Source organism: Strigops habroptila, chromosome 5 (assembly GCF_004027225.2).
Source record: "Strigops habroptila isolate Jane chromosome 5, bStrHab1.2.pri, whole genome shotgun sequence".
Lineage (NCBI taxonomy): Eukaryota > Metazoa > Chordata > Aves > Psittaciformes > Psittacidae > Strigops > Strigops habroptila.
In genome coordinates, this window is record NC_044281.2 from 52,706,829 (window position 1) to 52,730,368 (window position 23,540).

A 23,540-nucleotide genomic window follows, 5' to 3' on the forward strand; every position below is an offset into this window, starting at 1 on the left:
GCACAATGCTGTGCTCAACACAGTGAAGCCAACAAGAAGGCTTTACTGGGGGAGAGGTGTAGGGTATGACACCTTTGGGCAGGTAGACCATGTGTCAGATTGTTCCTTGCAGCTCTACTGTAGAGAGTTAGGCTGCCTCTTTCTAAATAAGAAAGCACACCAAATGTCCCATTGCAGTGGCCTTTTGGCTGTTTGTTTCCCTATCTGAATTTCATAAAGGATTTATTTGGATCTTCACTTTCTGATAGAAGAATGTGGACTTCTCTTGGCATGGTAGCTAATTATTTGTAGTTGATTTTATAGAAGCTTGTCTACTTAGAAAGGTTTTACCAGTTGTGCCTGTAAAACTGCTTAAATTAAGTAGTGATTGGCTTTTTAAAATTTTGAATAAACCTTTCCACAGTGCATTAGACTAAATAGGGGAAAAGAATCTATTGTGCACTAGAATAAGAGTGCTCACATGACGAATCTTGTAGATTTATACGCCCTATATTCATTTAAGTTTACAGTTGAGTACAAATTGTTGTGGTATGACCATAGAGATGAGCCTTAAGAAGCAAAATATGCTTAGGGCTTTCCATCGATTGCCTTTTTTAAAATTTATTGCATATTAATTTTGCACTGGAGTCTTTATACAGTTTGTTGGTTAGGCTCTGCATGCACTTGTTCTTTCAAAAGCTGTTGTGGAAGCAAGGATGTGGTAGGAATGTGCTCGGATACGTATGCTGTAGCTTCAGGTGTTTGTTCATGAGGAAGTTTGCCGTGTCTTACCTTAAATGAAAACATGCTTTCCAAAACGTGGAACTAAAATAATGTCATTGGGCTACTTCCAGTGTGAGATTACCCTGAAACCATTTAACAGCTTCAGTTGAGCTCTGTGTCGGCTTTTGTGATGGGAATCTTGGAGGTAGATGTTTTTGTCAGAACAGTATCGAGTTGCTAAAGGCGTGTTAGAATTGCTGTTGTGCATCCTGGCTCTTGTGTTCGGGTTGTTGAATCTTAGAAAATACGGTCAAAGGGAGTTTATGGCTATATATGGAAGCAATATCTCAAGTCTGTGTTAGAGTCCTTCAGAAGGAGCTAAGGAAGGAAAGCCAGGAAGATAATCAAATTTTAACAAACTTTCTTTTCCTATTTCCTTCAACCTTCCTTCATTCTGTTTTGCCTTGGAAAAACAGTGAGAAGTTAATACAGGAAAGAAGAGGAGTGGGATATGGACACAGAAAGTAGCAAATCCTGCTTTTTAACACTTATAAGTTGAAGTCTTAAACCAACAAACACTTGCAGGAAATTGTTTACAAACAGAAAAAGCCCATCTTAAAAGAAACCCAAAAAACAAAATCCAAGCTGAGAAAAAGCATTAAATGAATTCTGTTCTACAAATAGATATTAAAATGCAGATGATTTTCATATTTTGTTTCTTTGTTATTAATCCTTAAGCATATTTTCTCTTTTCAATTCTCCAGAAATAATCTTTTAAATCCAAACTACAGAAACTTACCTCAGTACTGTACATACAAATTTTATTTTTAAACTGAGCCCAGTTAGTATCTCTGGGTACTTGCTCATTAAATTAAGTAAGCCTTTACTATTTGCTTAAGAAAGGAAAGGAGAAGACAAAATAACCCTTATCCACCATCAGTCGAAGTGAAGGAAAAGAGCTGGACCATGTGTTGTACTCTGGTGGCTAACGAGTTTTGCCACTTTCCTTCAGGGTCTCTGTTCAGCTTTACTTCATAGTATCCACCGTCCCAGCAGACATTTTAAAATCCATTAATGTCTTCTTTTGATTGTATTTTAATTTTTAATTCTGACTTGGGAAGGACATCATGCTTTTCATTTAATATGTTCTTGTTTAAATGGCTGTTACTTTAATTAGGAATATTGTCTTTAGCACTTAACTTACTGCACCAGAAGTCTTTGGAAAAACTGATGTCAGGGTTACTGAAATGAATAGTTCTGAAGTACTGCCATAGGGTTTGGCTTAGCAGCAGTTTTTGAAATGAAGCAGCATGGTTCACTGGTTGTGGATGTTCTGTAAGCAGCTGTGGAGCACTGTGTGAAAAGAAAAGGTGCTAGGGTGATCCCAGGAGACCTTTTCTGTACAATCTCTCCTCTTTCCCCTTTTTTCCCCCAAAATGTGTGCGTGCACAGGAAGCTCTGCCTGTAGATGTCTCTTGTGAAATGTTTCATGTAGAAGTAAAGGCTTGGAGAACCTTTGCCAAGCAAAATGGGTACTTCAAAGGTTTTGTTGACAGCTTTTTTCTGTCAGTGTATAGAGAAACTATAAATTCAAAGAAAAATAATATGATTATTTGGTGAAGCTTAATAGAAGTTCTGAAATTCCATGGAAAACATCTCTGCAATAAGGATTGCAATGTCTTATGCCAAGAAATGTGCTTGTGTGTACATGGTTTGCATTATTGTAGGTTCCTTCAAGATAATATCAAAACAAGTTGATCTTTATTTCACAGATGCATCTTGCACTTAAAATATTTGTCTAATCTTTGTAGGCTTGGTAAAGTGAGCTTGTTTGAATGCTTTTAACTTACATTTTCTTTATCACACTGTCATTCTTCCAAGAACACTTCTCCTCATATTCAATTTAAATGATAGTAATCCTTTTATGTGAGCCAGAAGGTGTCACTTGACAAATTACATGTGTTTTAGTGAATTGATTGCAATTGGGATGCTTCTTGTTGGATTAATAGCTTACTTTTGTTGGTGGTTTTTCATTTTAAAACAGTACCTGCATGTCACATAGCTTACATTGTGTTTCATCACTTAGAATATGCAGCGTAATGCTGTGTGTTCTCATTATTTTTCTATGAAAAGCCAGATGTTTCAAAGCCTGATTTAAGAAGCAGTACACTCACTGTAGCAGCTTCTGATATGACTCAAGATCATGACTGGAAAACAACTTGAACGCTTTCAGTTGCATGACTCTGCTAAGCTAACTAGTCAGAATGAGTACAAAAGTTTCCATATCCTTGGCAATTGAGAAAAAACTAACAAGACCAGTAAATACCAGTACACTGCTAGCCTGTCATCTGGGCAGCCGCTGTATCTTGCCAGCCGTCCTAAGATTCTGCGTCTCGCGAGTCTTCCCCCCTCCGTTGGTGAGAGTAGCACTGTTAAACACTCAGCCTCTCAATCTGCTTTTGCTTGCCTACCTTCCTGCCAGGAAATAGCTTTAAATCCAGGATTCCCACAATCCATACCTAATTTCAGAGTGGTATGGTGGTATCCTCCATGTGGAACAACCTTCTGTGCTGTGGCTTGAGCAGACAGATTAAGGCCACCGTGTTCTCACACTTGATACTGTTTATTCTCCCTTGATGTGTTTCAGCATCTTGAGTTCTTGTATTCTAGTACCTGTCCACGTCATTCCTCTAAAGAATCTGCAATGAGCTTATGCTGTCATATTTCTTTAGTGTGGAACAAAAACATAGTGATGACAATCCTGAGTGTGGATTGATTTGGGATAAAGGCTGAAGTGAGTAAATGTATCTGCCTGTTTCCCTTGGAGTCTATCTTTCAAGCTACATATTTAAACTGCCCTACCTAAGAAACCAGTCTCAACCTTAGATCTTGTGCGCCATCTCTCATCAAATAATGGCTCCATGCGAGACAGATTAAGAACTTCAATTCCTTCTTACATTTCTTATTTGGCACAGAATATTCCACACAGATAAGATGATAAATTCATTCTCATTTTCTTCTCTTAGGATGTTGTTGCAAGGTCTCTCTGGGAGATCTGCATTGGTAGAAAAAATACAGCCTTAGCGCTGTGCCAGGGTTTTTCTTTTGTTTGTTTGTTTGTGATATTGCTGAGAAACTATCAGTATGGTTTCCCAGTTACCTCCAAAAAATACTTCATGGATTATATAATGTCTGCAGGTGGCTCTGTGGCATACCAGATGTGCATTTTCCCTTGAAGGCATGTGAAGTCTCATTCTCTTACTATAAAGTGGATTAACTTGAGAGTAAACTTGTCACCTAGCACTACCTGGGCTCATTCAAGGCATTAAGGAATTGTTGTCTGTATTTGAAGACAGATGCTGTGAAAAGCAAGGGTATAATTTCAAACTTCTTTACATTAGAACTGCAGAAGAACAGGAAAGGACAAATTGCAAGCATAAATGCTCTGCACAGGAATTTTCCCCATGTTGTCCTCATGCCACAGGCATTTTTGGTCCCTAGAATGTGCTTTTTACATAGAAAGGAAGAATATTAAAGTTTTTTATGACAATGTCATATATAAACAGATTTAGCTTGGTGACTCTGACCTCCTAACTTCCAGCTGGGGAAGGCTTACTGAAAAAAAAAAAGAGATATTGACTGAAAAGCTTCTTTCTTCAGCGTGCCTCTTAAGTATTTGAAACTCTGAGAAGTCAGAACATCCTGTCTGTCAGCCTTTCTATGATATATTCAGAAATTTAGAACCAGTCACAATAGAGAACAGGGACAAATGTTCTCTCGCTTTCAAATTGTACGACAGGAGTTGCTACCAGAAGGTGTTAATGGGCTTTTTTTGTTTTTGATTATTTGTAGGGGTCTGTGGTGGGTTGGTTTGTTCCTTTCTTTGTTTGTTTTTAAGAAATTGAGTGAATTTTACTTTCAGAAGGTTAAGAACTAATAGTAGTATTTGAAACAAAGTATAATGTAAGAGAACTTTGAGATCTTTTCCAGCTGTTTCTGCTGGTAGCTTGCATTCCTACCAAGTACTCTAGGATCTCACCTGATGAAAGACTGCTGTTTATTTTCTAAACTTAGTATAGTTTTGTAAAAAAAAAAAAAAACAACTTCACAAATGTTTAAGATACATTGAGAATTTTCAAAATATTTTCCGGGTGAAGAATATTTCTTGGAAAGTGATGAAATGGATCAAGCTGAAAGTTGAAATTTACCCATTTCATGTGCATTTGTTTGATCCAGTCTTTTTGCATGTTGGCAGGCTGTTAAACTGGCAGGGGGCTATGGTGGTGCAGTTCTACAGCATGATGGCCCTGCCAGGTCTAGGCAGAGAGACTTGATTTCTTTGGCTATGAGTCGTCATCGAGAGCTGCAGGAAAAGAAGCATAGCCTCTGGCTTAAAGCTTGAATGGAGATGGAGTTTTTCACTGTGCTGCACTCTGAGGGTGACAGAATTTGAAGCTGATGACTAACAGTATACCAACATCACATCTCTATCATAATTCTGAATGCATCAAAATCGTAACACTCCCCGTGCTTTGGCTAGCCCTGCTGTGTGTTGTCCAACTCCTCTGTGCCTCTCCTCTCATCCCTGTGTCTGCTGTAGCCTTTGTGCAGTCTGCTTTCCAGTTGTGGGAACATAGAGGGGTGGAGGGAGGATGTCTGTCTGTCTATCAGAAGGCGCAGACCAGAGCACTGTGGAACGGGTAGGAGTTATGGGCCTGGGGAATAGGGTGAAGGCGGCTGACTGCTGTGACTGGACAGCCAGTAGAAGCCAGTAGGACAGCCTCCTGCGAAAGAGGAAGAGAGCCTTAAGACTGCCTTGTATATATAATAAGTAGAATAAGAAGATGCTGCCAATTCCAGCTTCACAAAAGCCTGCCACCCTGTGTTAAAAAACAATTAATGTCATGATATTTGTTGGAATATTGTGATTTTATACCTGTGTGCCATAAGTCAATGTAATGGTATTGCTATTGACGACTGGAATTCGTATTTCCTGACTAATGCTCCTGCTTAGTGGGTGTGAAAGTGAATGCCTTTTCTATAAACACACTTAACACACTTGACCTGTCTATAATCTTTATTTGACCTATACCTTAGGCCAGAAAGCTGTGTTTTCGTGGAATCATAGAATGGTTTGGGTTGGAAGAGACCTTTCAAGATCATCTAGTGTCGTGTCATCCCCCCCCTGCAAAGAGCAGGGACATCTTGAACAACATCAGGTGGCTCAGGGCCCTGTCCAGTGTGACCTTGAATGTTTCTATGGATGCGGCATCCACCTCCTCTCTGGGCAACCTCTTCCAGTGCCCCACCACCCTCACAGTAAAGAATTTCTTCCTTATCTCTAGTCTGAATCTACCCTCCTTTAGTCTAAAACCATTACCCCTTGTCCTGTCACCCTACCAGTAAGTTTGTCCCCATCTTTCTTATAAGCCCCTTTCAAGTATTGAAAGGCTGCTCTAAGGTCTCCCCAGAGCCTTCTCTTCTCTAGGCTGAACAACCCCAATCCTCTCAGCCTGTCTTCAGTTGAAGAGGTGCTTCAACTCTCCGATCATTTTAATGGCCCTCCTCTGGACTTGCTCCACCAGGTCCATGTCTTTCCTATGCTGGGGGCCCCAGGGCTGAATGCAGTACTGCAGGTGTGCTCTCACCAGAATGGAGTAGAGGGGGAGAGTGCTCTCCCTTGACCTGCTGGCCACACTGCTTTTGATGCAGCCCAATTTTCTCTCACTTGTGGTAGATATAAAGATGTTCCAGCAGCTACAGTATGCCCTGGGGTAGCAGCAGTGAAAGGGCACTTAAAGGACAAGGAAGTAGGAAGAACACGACCAATATGAAAGAAGCATTTGTAAAAGACAGTCAAAATGGAAAAAGGGAGCAGTGTAAAAAGGGCACACAGAAAAAAGCCCCAACAGATTTCTAAGAAATGAGAAGGAAGAATTATCTATTGCTTAATTACCAGAATTTTGCCAGTAATCAGAAGGCATTTTGATTTGAAACTTTTTATTTGAAAGTGTTTAATTGTGTACCCATGCATGTGTGTGAAGGGAGAATCTTTTCATGTTGAACCAAGATATCCAACTTTTTGCTTTTATTCAGCTGTCAGTTTTAGGAGTGCATGTGTGTATGTTGAATGCTGACTGAGTTCTTAGAGAATGTTTTTAAGTAAAAAATTTTAAGCAAGAGCACCAATTGTAGATGTTCACTATTAAAACTTTCTTTGTAGGTTATTGCACTTAAGAATGAACATTGAAGACAAGCTGGGAGGATTATTTCTTAAATGTGGTGGCATAGACCAAATGCAGTCATCCAGGGCTATGGTAGGGATGGGTGCAGTATCTGACCAGTCTGGAGTGTCGGGAGAACGGCAAGAGGCAGTGCTTCAAGATCGGACTATGGCACACCAAGAAATTCTTGCAGCAGATGAAGTGTTACAGGAGAGTGAACTTCGACAGCAAGAGATGATTTCACATGATGAACTCATGGTCCATGAGGAGACGGTAAAAAATGATGATGACATCGATACGCAAGATAGACTTCCTCAAGGGCTGCAGTATGCTGTTAATGTCCCTGTAAGCAATTTCTTTGTGAAATATTGGAGAAAGTACTAGGAAGCTTGATCTGGTAGTCTAATCCTACTCTGGCAAGAATCTATTAATTGCTTGTTTGGATTTTGATTATCAAAATATTTATGAATGAATGCTATTTATGAAAATGTCATTTGCCTCTGGCCGTGGATAAATTTGCCAATTAAGTATAATCTTTCAGTATCTGTTTTATAAATATTTTATAAGCAGGCTGTTAACCATAGAATTAATGCATTAAAATGTGCTCTTTTAAATACATTTAATGTTCAAGGGTAACTACAAACCAGAATAAATAGCATTATTAAAAGGTGCATACTGTTTATGCTGTTCATAGTACTATTTAGTTTCTTTTGCTATAGGAAGCATCTTGCATGTTTTCAACGTATGTGGACGCTTAGCAATTGCATTCACACTGCAGGTTGGACTGTGACACTTCATACATGACCATAAATATGCCCTTCCTCGATATCTGATAGAAGGTGTACCTCAGCTTTCCCAGAGAGAATGTAGATGACTTCCTTCTGAAAACAGCGTCTGGTGTAATGCAGCACATCATCACTGTTACCCTTCAAACATAAAGGAGAGTTACCAGGACTTTAAAATTAGCTAGCCATATACACGAAGAATAATCTTCAGAAAGGTAGCATTGTTAAAACACTACTCTGTTAGATCAGGTGGTTGAGGCGTTCATTAGAAAAAAATGTAAGAGTATCATGCTCTTTATTAAAGTTTACATTAGGTCAAGAATTTTTTTTTTACCCCAAAACTTCAATAGTACTGTTCTTTTTTTTTATTAAAAAAAAAAAAAAAAAAAACCAAAAAACAAACAAACAAAAAAAACAAAAACAAAAACCAAACCAAAAAAACCAAACAACTTCTGTCTTAAATATATAATAAACTATTCTGTTAAATCTTGCATTGACAACAACACGGACTAAAGTAAAATAGGTATGAAAACCTGGATGGTTTTACAGATGGAAGTGATTTTAATATGAGAACTGATCTCAAAATCACCACAGGTCAGGAGGAAAAAAGATCTTGGGAGATGAACGAAGGGATACATCAAAATGTCACTGTAGAAATTAACTATGCCCTTTTTTTATTTAAGATACTCCTTATTCCTTTCACTTAAATTTCTGAAAGAATGAAGCCACAAGATTAATTCCCTTAGAAAAAGGTTTTCTGTTTCAGCAGTTTGTCATCTTCTAAAATTGAAAAATTGCTTTTCTGTAGTGAGAACCTTACCTGAAACTGGCACTTGGTATCTTAACAGATCAGTGTAAAGCAAGAAATTACCTTTACTGATGCATCTGAACAACAGAAACGAGACAAAAAACAAATACGAGAGCCAGTAGATTTGCAGAAAAAGAAGAAAAGAAAACAGCGTTCACCAGCAAAAGTAAGACATTGATTTGGCAAAACCAAGATTAAAAGAACCTGAAGATTTGGTTGACTATGACTAATTTCATTATTGAAGTAGTTAGGCTGGAAATTGTTTGTTTGCTCAGTAAAGATGCAGCTCTGAAGTTCACCAGAGACCCAAAACAAAACCTGATATAACAGTGTTTTTCTTTGAACTCTTTTTAGCAACATGAACCCTTGACGTATTTTAACATCTGTCTCTCCAGGCAGTTCTCTTTCCAAATAATTTTTTTTTTAAATCATGAGTCAGTAGCTTTGTATACAATTTATAAATCATTACTCTGTATCTATCTAATAATAGTTGTGCTTTTCTGTGAGCCTGATAATTTTATATGCTTCATGCATAGTAGTGAAAAGATTTTAAAAAGAAATCTAAAATGGTAGTTTTGAAAATTCTAAAAAGTTTACTAATATATAAAAAATAATTTACCAGTAGGGAATATTCCTGTGATCATAATCATCTTCATATATGTATTTCTTTATATCAAAAGATTCTTACCATAGCTGCTGGTTTGTTACTTCAAAATTTCTTTTGTAGATCCATTCATGAAGAGTATGTATCCCTGTATGTCTGAAAACAATTTTCTTCTATTGAGATGCACTTCAGATAAAACCAGAATCTTTTCACCTCATGAGGTAGCAGTGTTATATCTTTTAGTAATTCCCCAAATCAGTATTAATCTTCAGACTTAAAATAGAGCATATACAGGCTGCTCTGATAGGTAAAAATCAGTTATATATTATCATGCAGCAGCATTAAAAGAAGCTTATTCTGAAATCAATCCAGACTGTGTATACGTTGAAGGAAAACGCACCTGAATGCCAAGAAAAACACCCCAACCTCCTTTTTGTCGGCCTAGGAGTGGGACCCCTCAGTCCTCCTCAAAGCACTGTCAAATGAGGTTGCATCTGTAGTATTCTTGGAAAGTTGAGAAATTGTTTCAGATTGGGTGTGGAAGCAAGTTCCAAATCCTGTGCATCGCTTTGGTAGAAGAAGATCTAGGTTGAGTACGTCCACAGATCACTTCCATGGAAACATGGCAAGGTAGGAGAGGCATGTGTCTCTCTTTCTACAGACGTGTACTTGCATGCTTCCTTTTTATCTCCCAATCTGTCAGTGTCAGTCTTTTGAGATGACAAAAGATTGAAAAATGATCAGAAGAATCATTAAACAGGTTCTTTTTCAGACCCTCTTCCTCTTTTTTTCAAAATTAGCAGAGCAGAAAGGCAGAAGGAAGCTGAAGGGCTGACATAGGTGAGACCCTACTGCAGTTTAAGTTAGCATTCCCAGAGTAATGGGGTTGATTTTCCATCCAAAGAGCAGCTGGGACTTTTACAAATGGAAGTCAATTATTAACATACTGAAACATCTTAAATTTTATATTAATGTAGTCATCATATCAATAAAAAGTGATCAGCTTTTATCCTGTGTACTTTTCCTCTTCCATGCACACAAACACATGCTCACACACATACACGCATGCGCACACACACGCACACCACATACATACATAAAAGCTTTTTTGTTGCTTCTACTAGGAAAACTGCACTGACAAAGTTATCTTCCTTCATTTAAGAAGTGGTACAATGAATGGATGCAGTAGAAGAGCCCAGGGTTAGGGTAACTGTGAAATTAAGTGTATTTTCTGCACAATTATTCAATAATTTCAATATACAAGAAGCATTTCATAACATGTATTCAAATTTATTTTAAGTAACCAGTCAGTGTTTCATTAGCTGTACATTGTTACAGAACAGAGTTTTTGTAATTGTCTGTATCTGTGACTTATTGGAGCTGTAACATACCAATCTTACAAACGTATGAATGTGCTTGTCCTTCAGAGTGAATGCACGAGAATTTGTTAGCTTGAGACTTGCTCTTGCTAAGTTTTAATGCAGTAGAATTAAAATTTTAAGTAGATCCTATAGTATTTGCTACTATTGCAGAAATACTGTTTCAGTTGACTCTCCTTCTCATCACTGTCATTATCATAAAACCTAAACCATCATAGCTAATCAAATTGAAGATATGTTTCCCCAGCAGACTTTTATTTTTTGTTGATAACAAGGGACTAAACTGTTTTATTTAAGGTTATTTAAGCTCTTTATAGTTTTGTTGCCAGTTAAGACTTTTGGAAATGTAATTTGTTTGCTGGTTTTCTTATTCTCTTGCCAGAGATAGTAGAGAGTTTGGGGTTTGGATTTTTTCTTTTTTACATATTAGAGAAATTTTGTGATGAGCTTTATTGAATAAGGTAGATATGGTGCAAATTTTTTCATTTAAGTTTTTAACTATATATGAAAATAGCAGCTTTGTTTGACAGCAAAGCAATTGGGGGTGGCAAGTTGAATTCGTTAAGGAGATGCTCCAATATGTATATTGAGTGAGCAATAATTTATTGAGTGAAAAACCTGAAAGGGGAGAAGAATACTACTATTGTCTTGGTTGTTTGGCTTTGGGGTTTTGCTTTTTAAAGTACGATTTTGCCTCTGAGACTGTTGGTATTATGTAGATGTAGATAATTTGTATGACTCTTCTGGATAAGTTTTAATGCCTTTTAGTAAACATTTACAGTTGTGATTTGAAAAAAGAATATAATGTTTCACTTTTCTTTTAAAATATGACCATCCGTGGTTCAGTGCCCAGAGGTGGTTTGGTTACTTTATGTCCTTTCCAACAGACGGACAAAGTAAACAGTAGCATATAAAGTAACCCAGCTGTGAATAGGGGAGCTCTGAGCTGATTTTCCATGAGCTGCTTTTGTCTCCGTCCTATTGAAGTATCTCTTAATACAAAACGAGATACAAGTTGGATTGGACTGCAATTGGAAACATAAACTAAAATCCTAACACATAGCCTTTTAGAAATTAGAATTGTTTTACCTGAAATACTTTAATTTTCTGTATCGAAAAAATTAATGTGTTTTTTTTTTTTTTGTAGTTAATAAGACATCTTTAGAGGGTAGTGTGAGAACAAATTTTACTCTTTTTAAAATAGATCCTTACAATAAATGAGGATGGATCACTTGGTCTGAAAACCCACAAATCTCATGTTTGTGAGCATTGCAATGCTGCCTTTAGAACCAACTACCATTTACAGAGACATGTCTTCATTCATACAGGTACTGCTTGACTTCAAATTTGTCTTTTCTACTATATAAAGAGTTGTTTACTTATGTTAACAATGTTTTCAGCTCTATGCGATTTTCAGTTTTAAGAGTGTAGCTAACTTGGCATCTAAGCTTAGAGATTCCATGCACCAAAGTGTCAAAAGAATACCAGAAAAAAAATCAGCATATGTTTAATGCACTGAAGACCTAACTGTTTACAAGGTTTCTTTTCTTTCTTTATCAGAAAGTAAAGGGTTGACTTGTAGCCTAAGTGCCAAAATTGACCCCTTTGTAAAATGTGCTCCGGCTGCTTATTTGCCTGATGAGGTATCTCTCTGGTTCGGAGAAGTGAAAAAGGTACTTACCATTATAACAGCTTGCCAGTATCCTGAATACAGTCTTATGCCAGCATCTTAATTGATCTTGTTCATGAGGAAATTACAGCCATTTGAGATCACACTTCCGTGCTAGTCTTAACGTGACTCTTAGGATCATGGAAGGAATTCTGCAGTTCATATACTTAGTAAGGCTAATGGTTTTTGGTACTAGAGTATTTTTGGAATTTGCTCAGATGCTGGTTTTTTAACAGACTTTTTAATATTCCTCAAAAGTAGTTATCAGAAACAACAGTGTGTAGTTATTAACTTATGGATGTGGAATTATATTGTTCAAGGTGAAAAACCATTTCAGTGCAGTCAGTGCGACATGCGTTTCATACAGAAGTACCTGCTACAGAGGCATGAGAAGATTCATACTGGTGAGTATAGTGCCTTGAGTATCTTTACTGGCGTGCTTAAAAACTGTTTCCCCACTCAGGCAAGGTTTCTGGTAATAAGTATGCAGCCTAAAACCCTGTTGTAGTTTGTTTTAACTTAACAGCTGTTATAAGACTTTAAAAAATAAATTAGTTTTGTGCTTTCAACTTGCTCTACTTTTCTTTGGCTGTAAACTCTAGTAAGCAAATCTGAAAGTAGTATTCTATAAAGAACCCCTGAGTAACAAACCCTGAAGTTTGTGCATTCACAGAAGTCAAAGTTTGTTAAGCAGTTCTATCTTTTGTTGTATCAAGTTAATTCAGATAATAGGGACTTCCAAATTGCATTTCAGTAGATTTATTTATTTATTTTGGAATTTGATGGAAAAGTGCCAGGACTAAAATGGCCAAAATGCCTAACCCCAGAGGTATTAGTATCAGCTTTACTTCTCGCCTTCTTTTTTTTGGGTTTTTTTGTTTGTTTGGTTGGTTTTTGGTTTTTTTTTTTTTTTTTGTTTTTTGAAAGCTTTAATTCAGAACTGTTCTAAAAATAAGAGCCTTAGTTTAAAAATATGCAATATAGGTCAAATAAGGCCCAAAGTTTTAAGCCAAAGAGAGTTATAGTTTATACATGTTTATTTTTTTTATCTTCTTGCACTGCACAAAATCACATTCTTTGACAGGTTTGGCTTCATTGGGTTTTTGGCATTTTGGTGCATGGCCTTTCAATCCCTCTTTAAATATTTTGTAATATGGTCCCTTTGGACTAGATGCCAATTTCTCAGCCTCTTTTTCAGAAAAGCAGAGCTGGTGAATGTGCACAGTGTTTCTTGGCTGTAGCATTTAAATGGATATGAAAGCTACTAACACGCAGTGCAGTGTGTGCATGTGTAAGAGTTGAGAGGGAGAAAAAACTCTGCAAGATGAATTTTCAGAGCAGTGTACAGGGAGTTACATGCACAAATGCCCTGTTGTTTATGGGATTTTTGTATCCTAGGTTGCCATGAGTCCAGACTAAGTAGGTTTCCTTCAGCCAGTCAGCCACAGAGGAGTCCTCCATTCTTCTGTCCAGTGTCTTTGTTCTGCTCCTAGTCTTTCCTCTGGCTCTGAATTGGTGAACCATGCTGCCTCCACTTTGTGTAGATATTATTCTTGAAAAGAATGCTCATTCACTCTCTTCCATCTATCTGGCCAGCCCTCCCCCTTTTACCCACCCCCACCCCCCCCAAAAAAGGCAAAAATTTAAGTGCAGTCTTCATGGTTTTCAGACGACTTTTTTTTTTTTTTTTTTTTAAATGAGGGTTATTCCCTGTACGTGGCTTTGAAAATGAGAGTCTGGGTGATACAGTTAATTAACACTTGACTGCAAATATTTTATAAACAGGTTTAATTATCTTTTTTAATTCAACTTCTAGCTCTAATGAGAATTTTGTGTTGATCGTAAGCTTTGGAGGGAGGGGGTGGTGGGATTGCAGGGTTTTTCCCAGCTCTTATGTATATACTAGTCTTCGTTTAGCAGGGAAAAAGGTGCCATTTAACAAATTAACCATATTGTTATCTGACTTTTTTAGATAACTATGTTTTCCTCCTTTCCTCAGCATCCTGAGATATATTTGGTTGTTTCTCAGGAAATTGAAGATTGTGCTTGTGTTTTAAATTGTTGAATTACAGGTGTTTTCCTAGGTGACAGCTAGTAGGTGGTTAGGAGAAAGCGTAAGGCCCAGCTTCCACGAGGGGATACAACTTTTTTGAAGTCCATTTAGTTAGCAAGTATTTGACTACTGCTTAATTTTTGGATTTGCCTAGTTACAGTGTAGCTAATTGGCATCCTACATACCTGTCTGTGCTTTCACTTGTATGTGACAAGTTCATTACTGGGCCTTAGCTGTTTCTGTAGCATTACTCTGTTATTTAGGACTGCATAATTGAACCCATCCAGAACAGGTGAATTTTCAGCTTGCTTCCCTCACCAGAAGGTGAGCAGTGGGTCTGTGTTTCACTTTGATGGAAATAAAATGAAGCTCTCTTTGTATTATTTGTACTTCTTCAGAAATATTCCTTATAAATTCAATACTGGTTTTTTTTTCTTTTTATTTAGCATTTTTGTCTCTCTGCATAACCACTTTTAACACCAACTTTTGCACAGTCTTCAAAACCCTGATAAAGAGCAGGATTATTCTTACTCTTTTAAAGATGTTTATCAAATTTTCCAGTTTGTTTTAACCCCATTGAAGACAGCGGTAACGCTTAGAAGCCCCATTTTATGCCTGTTACAAGCCCTGAATTTACAGGTGCTCCGGCTAGTTCCAGTGTGATTTGAATTCGGTTCTCTGAACCACTCCTTCAAAGGAAATGTTATGAGGGGAGTTAGGAAGCAATCAATGAACAGCTTTATTCTCTATAAATAATTAAATAGTTGCATCTAAAAGCAGACATTGCATTAAGAAAATTCACTTACTAGAAATAATTGTATGTTGAGGAGGGCAGCAGTGCTAGAACCCTGCTGCTACACTTGTCGCTAATGATACGGAAAATTGCCATGTCAGTTGTAAGAGAGGCAAGAGTTGCTGGTACACAAATATTTTCATATTTTGAGTTTACTAGGCTCACAAAGATGCTGAATGTTTTTGGGTTTGGGGTTTTTTTTTCTTCAAATATGTCTGCTCTCTTTTTGCTTAGGGATGTGTGTATACACCTTACCCACTCATGCATTCATGTGTCCTAATTCTGTAGCCCACCCTACTTCCCATTTTAAACACAAAAAATGAGATTACATTTAAAAAAGAATAAAGCAACATTGGGGTTAACGATTCAAGCGCCTTATTATTCAGTCATGCTGCTTTTTTATTGCATTCTTTGGTATTTTATAATTTGTATTTTCTCTGTTTAGATTCTTAAAATGCCTGGAGGTTTATAATTGTTATAGCCTTCATACATATAGTATTTGTACTACACTTTATAAATAGTTCTATTGCTCAGTTTTAATAGATTTCCAATGAAGACACAAAACATAGGCTGTTTTCAAGAACACTGCATATAATTATTATTTTGTATTTTTAAATTTTGACCTTTTTTCTGCACCTGATTCTTTCCCACTCACCAAGACTTTTCAGAAAAATATCTCCTGGGTTCTCCCTACATTAGAAAAAGGTTGTTATTAAAGATCTCCATTTGCGATAGATCCTCTTTGAAAAGTGCAACAAAATTGCAGAAGGCATATGAAGCTTCAGGCTTCTGCTAGAGAGAAGTTATTATAGGAAGTATATCTCCCTATTAATTTCTAATCTTTTTCTAACATTATCTTCCTTGTGAAGATTAAAGCAAAAATTAAGTATGGGATCAGTTTCACAAAGTGTTTCTTAATCGTACTTCCAGAGTGTTCTGGAGTTCTACTGAAAATACTATTTTCTGTGTTGTGCTGAAATTCAAGGGCAGTGTCCCCAAACTTTTCTTCCTGTTAAGGCATGGCCAGCAGTGGTACTGATGTATCACCATGTACTCTCAAAGTCTCCAAAATAATTGTTGGTTGTAATATGCTACAATGAAAAACCTCGGAACGCCTCTTTGACCCTATTTAAGCCTTGAAATGGGAATAGGTAGCTGGGAGAATCTCCTGCCAGCAAATAGCCAGCTTGAGCAGACAAATGTTAAGGAAGTCTGTGACCATTCATTTGCAGAAATGGGTATAAGGCTGAAGGTAAGTGCATTAATGAAGTGCTGTGCATTTTCTTGGATAGCAGAATAGATAACTCCTTAGAGGGCAGTTCAAAGCTAGAACAAGACTGAGCTGTCTTGCTTCTCTGTCATGGTTTGGCTTCCCTAAGGCTCAGGAGGGTTTTAAACCAAACAGCTGATCCTTTCTCTAAAAACCAAAAAACCCCCAAAACCAAAAAAACCCCAAAAAATCTAAGATAGCATGAAAGCAAACTTCCAGACAATGTAAGGAGGGTTGTTTGCAGGGGCAATTTAAAAGAAACACAAAGTAGAATAGTGGGGCAAAGGTAAAGAAAACAGTAAATAACAAGGATTAAGTAGTTGTCTTTGAGAATGGAAGATTTCCTGTGTATTAAACAAGGATGAGACCTAAACATCTTGGCTGATCTTCTGTAAAAATGAAGACAAGGACTGGAATTCTAAAAAACTGAGAAAGTCTCAACAGGCTTGGTGCAAGTAAAGCACCGAAGTAGTAAAGGTGCGTAGTGAATAAAGACAACATGAGGAATGAAACTGGAGTTTGAACGCTAAGAAATAGGCCAGAGAGGAAGATGTGTTTATAGACAATACGTGAGAGGGTTATGTGGTAGGCCCTATAATTTATAAAGGGTGCTGAAAAAACCCCAGAATTTTACAGTTATTATTAATAAGCAAGAAATGGTAAAAATTAGTCTTTGACTAAATGCGAAAGAAGACTTAGAATGCTGAGGTCGTGAGCCTACAGAAAAAACTGATAGAAGCTGAGAGATCTTAGGAAAGGAGATAATTTGATTTAGGAGAGAATAAATTCCAAGAAAGGGACTTGCTGAGAAGCCACACGGAGAGGTAAGAATTAATAATTGGAAATAAGGCATAGGCTTAAAAAGTAGAGATATAGAAATAGTTTGGAATTAAGAAGGTTGAAACTCTGGGCATTAATGATCTGACTAGGAGCAAATGTGTGAGTGATACAGATATTTTTCCATTCTAGTTTCTATAAATACCTGTATCTTATTTTAAGGTACCGTATTTCCTTTTGTAGAACGATGGCTAAATATCTCTATTCTAAATGGAAAATGTACACTCTAACAACATTGTAAATAATAAAATAAAATTTATTAACATTTTGTATTTAATTATTATTAAAATGTAATAAATCATCTCATAAAATGTTTTTAATAATAAAACTACCTCAGAAAAATAGAAATAGTCAGCATATTTCTGGAAACAAAAGATAGATGGTGTATATCCCCAAACCCAGTGCAGTATAGTATCAGAACAAAGAGGATATTGACAGATGCTGCCAAGACAATCCAGTTCAAAAATATTTCATAGTAAATGTTAATGTTGTTCAGGATGAGTTCTATTAAATAATAGTGAACTTTTGTAAAAGCAAACCTAACTTTTCAATGCCCTTAGTCTTTTTAGGGTTTGTCAGAGAAACCAAGAAAATAAAAATACTGGAGGGAAGATGTAAGACAAAAGGTGGTTTTTTTTTTTTTAAAAAGAATTACTCCAAGTTCTGAAAGGATCTTTAAGGATCACTGCAGAGCTTCTTTGAGAGGAAAAATTAGGGAGAAACCGAAGAGGAATTCAGGGCAGTGAATATTGTCTGAACAAATATTTCGTGAAAATAAAAAAAACCCAACCCAACCAAACAGAAAAACCTGTAAGGATGCAAATGCCAGTTCAGCTGCAGAGGTGTCTTGTTTTCAGCTTAATTTTTAAAAGATTTTTAAAACATTTTAATTCAGAATTTAAATAAATACATAAATTTGGATTCCAACCAAAATAGTTATTATTAGAGCAGTTATTTCAATACTACATACAGGTAAAGGATAAAATATGGAAAGTACAGAGCACCCTACAGAAATGTTAAATTAAAAGCTTGGAAATGCATAATTCTCTTCTAGAAGGGATGGGTTTGAGTTAATGAGTTGGTGAGAGAATTGAGGTATTTTTATACAATCGTCTGTCCTAAAAAAAATATTACGCAGCAGCAGTTCAGGAAGGCTGTCCTTGCAGTTCTTCATTTGTTAGGTTTAAGACAGATACCTGCACCTACATTCGAAAGAGGGGGCAAGAATTTAGCTTTAAAGGTGGTCGGTGGTTTGGGGTGGTCTTCTTCAGTGTAAAAACTTAAAGTAAGTTAGAGGCATTAGCTACAGACTACTGGGAAAATAGTGATGTGAGCAAGCCCTATGTTTTTCATAGCAACAGGCTTAATCCTCTTCTTTATTATTTCTAATAGAGAACGTCATATTTGATCTGGTAATTGTATGGAAGAACATCGATTTTTTTTTGGTTTTTTAGATTAACATTGCTACGTGTTTTTTATCAGGTGAAAAGCCATTTCGTTGTGATGAATGTGGTATGAGGTTTATTCAGAAGTATCACATGGAAAGGCACAAAAGAACGCATAGTGGAGAGAAGCCTTACCAGTGTGAATATTGTTTGCAGGTAAGATGACTTAGTGAAATCTTTCACAGTTGCAAAACACCAGCCAATTCCCAAGCAGTACAGATAGGACTTTCTCCAGGTGTTGTAGTCATGTGCATGCAAATAAACATGTAACAAATGTTTTTTCTGTTAACGTGTGTGGTCTTGGTACACAGGTGGAGCAGAGTCACAACTGACTGCTTGATTTTACTGATTACATACTCTTTTTTGACACTTTATTAGAAATCAGGAAAGTGGATGAATTATCAAGTAAATTAGTTAGAATGAAAGGTTTCTTTTCAGCAATATATTTTTCAAAAACTATAATAATTATTAATAATAAAATAATCTTTTGCAGTATTTCTCCAGGACCGATCGTGTGCTGAAACATAAACGTATGTGCCATGAGAACCGCGATAAGAAACCGAACAGAAGTGCCACCAAAGTTGGCTTCTTGCCATCAGAGGAAGATTCTGGTTTCTCTACGCCTATGAAAGACAGCTCCTTGCCAAAGAAGAAAAGGCAGAAAACAGAGAAAACAAAATCTGGGGATAAGGAAAGTGCAGATAAATTGGAACAGAAGAAGGACAAAAATGACTATTTGCCGTTGTACTCTTCCAGTACTAAAGTAAAAGATGAATATATGGTAGCGGAATATGCTGTTGAGATGCCACATTCTTCGGTCAGTGGAACGCACTTAGAAGAAGCAAACTCTGGAGAAATACACCCACCTAAGCTTGTTCTCAAAAAAGTTAACAGCAAGAGGAGTCTGAAACAGCCACTTGAGCAAAGTCAAACCATTTCACCCTTATCTACATATGAAGACAACAAGGTTTCAAAGTATGCCTTTGATCTTGTGGATAAGCAAAGTTTACTGGACTCTGAAGGTAATGCTGACATTGATCAAGTCGACACATTACAGGAGGGGCCCAGTAAGCCTGTACACAGCAGCACTAATTATGATGATGCAATGCAATTTTTAAAGAAAAAGAGGTATCTACAAGCAGCTAGTAATAACAGTAGAGAATATGCCTTGAATGTAAGTACCATAGCATCTCAACCTTCAGTAACGCAGGCAGCTGTGGCCAGCGTCATTGATGAAACTGCTACAGCCTCAATATTAGACACACAGGCACTGAATGTTGAAATTAAAGGTAACCATGACAAAAATGTCATTCCGGATGAGGTACTGCAGACTCTGCTAGATCATTATTCACACAAGGCTAATGGACAACATGAGATATCTTTCAGTGTGGCTGACACTGAGGTGACTTCGAGTATATCAATCAATTCTTCTGAAGTATCTGAGGTCACCCAATCTGAGACAGTTGGAACAAGCTCTCAAGCCTCCTCATCAGATAAAGCTAGTATGTTACAAGAATATTCAAAGTTTCTACAACAAGCTTTGGACAGAACTAGCCAAAATGATGCCTATTTGAACAACCCGAGCCTTAATTTTGTGACTGATAACCAGACTCTTACAACCCAGCCAGCATTTCCTTCCATGGAGAAGGTCTACACGTCTATACCCGTCAATAGCTTTCGATCGGGAATGAACTCTCCGTTAAGAACAACTCCAGACAAGTCTCATTTTGGACTAATTGTTGGTGATTCGCAGCACCCTTTTCCCTTTTCAGGTGATGAGGCAAATCATTCTTCTTCCTCCTCTACACAGGACTTCTTGGATCAAGTAACTTCTCAGAAGAAAGCAGAGGCACAGCCTGTTCATCAAGCATATCAAATTAGCTCCTTTGAGCAGCCCTTTAGAGCTCAATACCATGGGGCAAGAGCTGGAATATCATCTCAGTTTAGCACTGCCAATGGACAGGTGAACCTTCGGGGACCAGGGACAAGTGCTGATTTCCCAGAATTTCCCTTGGTGAATGTAAACGATAGCAGAGCTGGGATGACTTCTTCACCTGATGCCACAACAGGCCAGACTTTTGGCTGAGAAACCTTTGTAAATAATACTGGCACTTTAGAACACATTTGTCAAAAGGGGGTTGCTCTGTATAAGATGGAGTTCTGTACAGCTTTTAAGAGCGCTATGTTAAAACAAAACTAAGCTGATATTAGCAAGACCAATAACTGCTTCTTTTTTTTTTTTTTTTTCTTTTTTTTCTTTTTTGGTTAGTCAACGGTTGTTGAACTGCCTGATGTTGGTGCCCTTATCAAAAGCAGTTTATTATTCACTTGTTTGAATCCAGAAAATATTTTACCTTCTATGAAATTTTAAATAAACAAAATCCCCAGGTAAGACTTTCCCCCATGATTGTTTCCTTACTGGTTTCCTTCTATGCTTTGGGAGGACAGTTTATTGTCTGACACTATTCATATTGTCATTTCTAAGCTTGTCAGCATAGTCATTGCTCTTCAGCAGGGAATCAACATGTGCTAAACACACAGAATAAACAATAAGGTTCAAAGTCAAGCAAATACAGCTTTAAAAGATGGCATTTTCTAAAGAAATAACCCTTTTCCCATCTCTCTCAAAAATAACTGTAGACCATGTGCCCTTTTGTTTATGCTTTGCATTACCCTGAGTTGTGTTTGGAGGAAAAAACGATTTCTGATAGACTACTATTTAAAAGTCTGATTAATTTAAAATATTTTAAACACTTTTTTTAAGCAAAATGCCTAACTGCTAAAGCCTTTACTTCATTCCTGAAGTAATGTGTATTTCTTTGTACAGCTGAATCTAGATGTAACATTTTAATGACTTTTTCATACGCAGATATCAAGATTCTGAAGTTTCAGTTAAAATACTCTGTAGATGACATTCCCAATTGCATAATGCTTACACAAATTGTGTATTCCAGGATTTAAAAGCTTAATTGTACTTTACCCTACATACCCATAATGATTAACATAGAGCACTTAGTCAACTTCATAGTTTTGATTTCTCAAAAAATAATACCATTTTTAGGTTTGATACGGTTGCATCATTTTCATCTCATACGGTAATTCTCTTCAGTATACCTGAGATTGGGTACTCTTAGCTTCTCTAAAAACCGTTCTAATTCTCTTTCTAGAATTTTGACAATTCAGATCATTAAATTTATTGAAGTATCCCTGAAAGCTGAAGAAGTGGGCATTCAAATTCCCTACCTTGTTAGTGTTTGCTTAGTGAAAGTCATTACAATTTTACCAACCAGAACCGCAGAATAATGCTAGTGAACAGGATTTCTTTTTCCAGCATAGGCGAGTGATCAGAAGTTTTCATTGCATTTCACCATATAAATAAACTACCAAGTTTATCCCTGTACCATGGATATGTTTTTTTGAATAGTACTTTGTCTTGAAGTATACAGTATGGTACGATAAGTAGTTCTGTGTGCATTTTTAAGGTGGTAATATTTGAGTAGCATAACTATTGTATAGTTTAAGTTAACAAGTTACAGATTTTTGAACTGTATGTTCATTCTTTCGCACCTTCCCTAAAGGGACACTGTCTGGTAGTTTAAGGCAGTTTAAGCCTAATTTAGGCTGATTAACCAGGGAAAAACACACACACACATGTATATATATATATAGGTATGTATGTATATGGTGGTTGTGTTTCTTTTTTAAATAGGATTGCATACATCCTTTTATAGCACTACTGCTAGGTGGTATCTCTCAGATGAAGCCATCAGCTAGGAGAAAAGACTGCGTCTCAAGGGGCTAAAATACATCCTTCTTTTAAAAAAGGACTTTAGAAGGTCATACAACAGTTCCCACCTCTTCCCAAAGCAGTAGCAGTATTTCCCTTAATTTTCATTACTAGGAAACTCATCTGTCTCCTTTCCCTTATGGTAGCACTATTTCAGCACTTCCTTCACCTGGTACAGTTGAGGGAGAAAGTATGTTTGTTAGCCATAGCTTGCTTCTTATACTGACAAGAAATACAATTTATGTAAACTTCTTACGTAATACTTTTGTATAACAAAACAGGTTCTGGTTTGATTCATTGATTCTGTGTATAATATAGGAAGGTGTTTCAGCGTGCTATGACTTGCCAGTAATTTTGTCTGAGTATTTGGCCCTGAGTTATGAAGAATGAGCATCAAGGGAGAAAAGTAAATTTCTTATGGATTATTAATGATATGTGTAAAGAAATTTCTTTAAAGGATATTTTAAAACTGGTTCATGTCTCTCTGTTTTTCTTCCTTTATGGTCAGTTTGTTTTTTTGACTTTCCATTCTGTGTTGCACAGACACAATACATCTGGCCCCAATATCCCTGGAAGCCACTTCTTGTAATGCTCGTTTCGTTTTCAGTGTTTCATTTCCATGGCATCCTAGCTTGTGCTGCCTGAATAGTACTGTGTTGGCATCTTTGTTCTAATGACCTGTTGTTGCAAGTAGATGGCCATTAATAGTACTATTTGTTAAATACAACAAGCAGCAAAAGCTAAAAAAAAAAAAAAAAAACCCAAACAAAAAAACCAAACAAAAAAACCAACCCAAAACCACTAGATGATTACTGCACTTCTCTGGCCTCATAGGAAGGTCGGAGGAATAAAGCCTCCTTCTACCTAAGGAGGTTGACTTAGCTTTATTTTTAAAAGTTACTGCATTGATAGTTTGCTGTGAGAAAGTGATTGAGGAGTAGGAAGGAGTAGCCCTCACTCCATGCTGTCTTCACACTTAGGAATCACTTCTGGGGTATGTGAGGGAGCAAGCACTCTTGGCTTCCAAGAGTGAAGGAACTTGGTCTTGCCCAGAACAAAGCGGCACTCACCTGAGGAACTGTTATTCCTTACGTCGCAGCTTATTTCCTAGCCTGCTGCTGAGCCATTACAGCTCTACTCCGTGCCTTAGGACAGGTGTTGAAGTCCCTGTCTAGCCCACAGGG

At 37.1% G+C, this 23,540-nt stretch overlaps 1 protein-coding gene across 4 annotated transcripts in view; it reads left to right on the forward strand.

The window, feature by feature from the left end:
* Positions 1-23,117, forward strand: part of ZNF148 (zinc finger protein 148) — a 37,858-nt gene extending 14,741 nt beyond the window's left edge. For 2 of the 4 annotated variants that reach the window (XM_030486441.1, XM_030486442.1), the window contains exons 2-7: positions 6,926-7,271; positions 8,560-8,685; positions 11,707-11,830; positions 12,492-12,575; positions 18,607-18,725; positions 19,063-23,117. In XM_030486441.1, the coding sequence (XP_030342301.1) occupies positions 6,942-7,271; positions 8,560-8,685; positions 11,707-11,830; positions 12,492-12,575; positions 18,607-18,725; positions 19,063-20,655 (2,376 nt within the window). In that variant the 5' untranslated portion in view covers positions 6,926-6,941 and the 3' untranslated portion in view covers positions 20,656-23,117. Of the gene's footprint in view, positions 1-3,110; positions 6,022-6,925; positions 7,272-8,559; positions 8,686-11,706; positions 11,831-12,491; positions 12,576-18,606; positions 18,726-19,062 lie in introns of those variants that run through there. The other 2 variants (XM_030486440.1, XM_030486443.1) reach the window with 2 other exon arrangements.
* Positions 23,118-23,540: the final 423 nt, after the last annotated feature.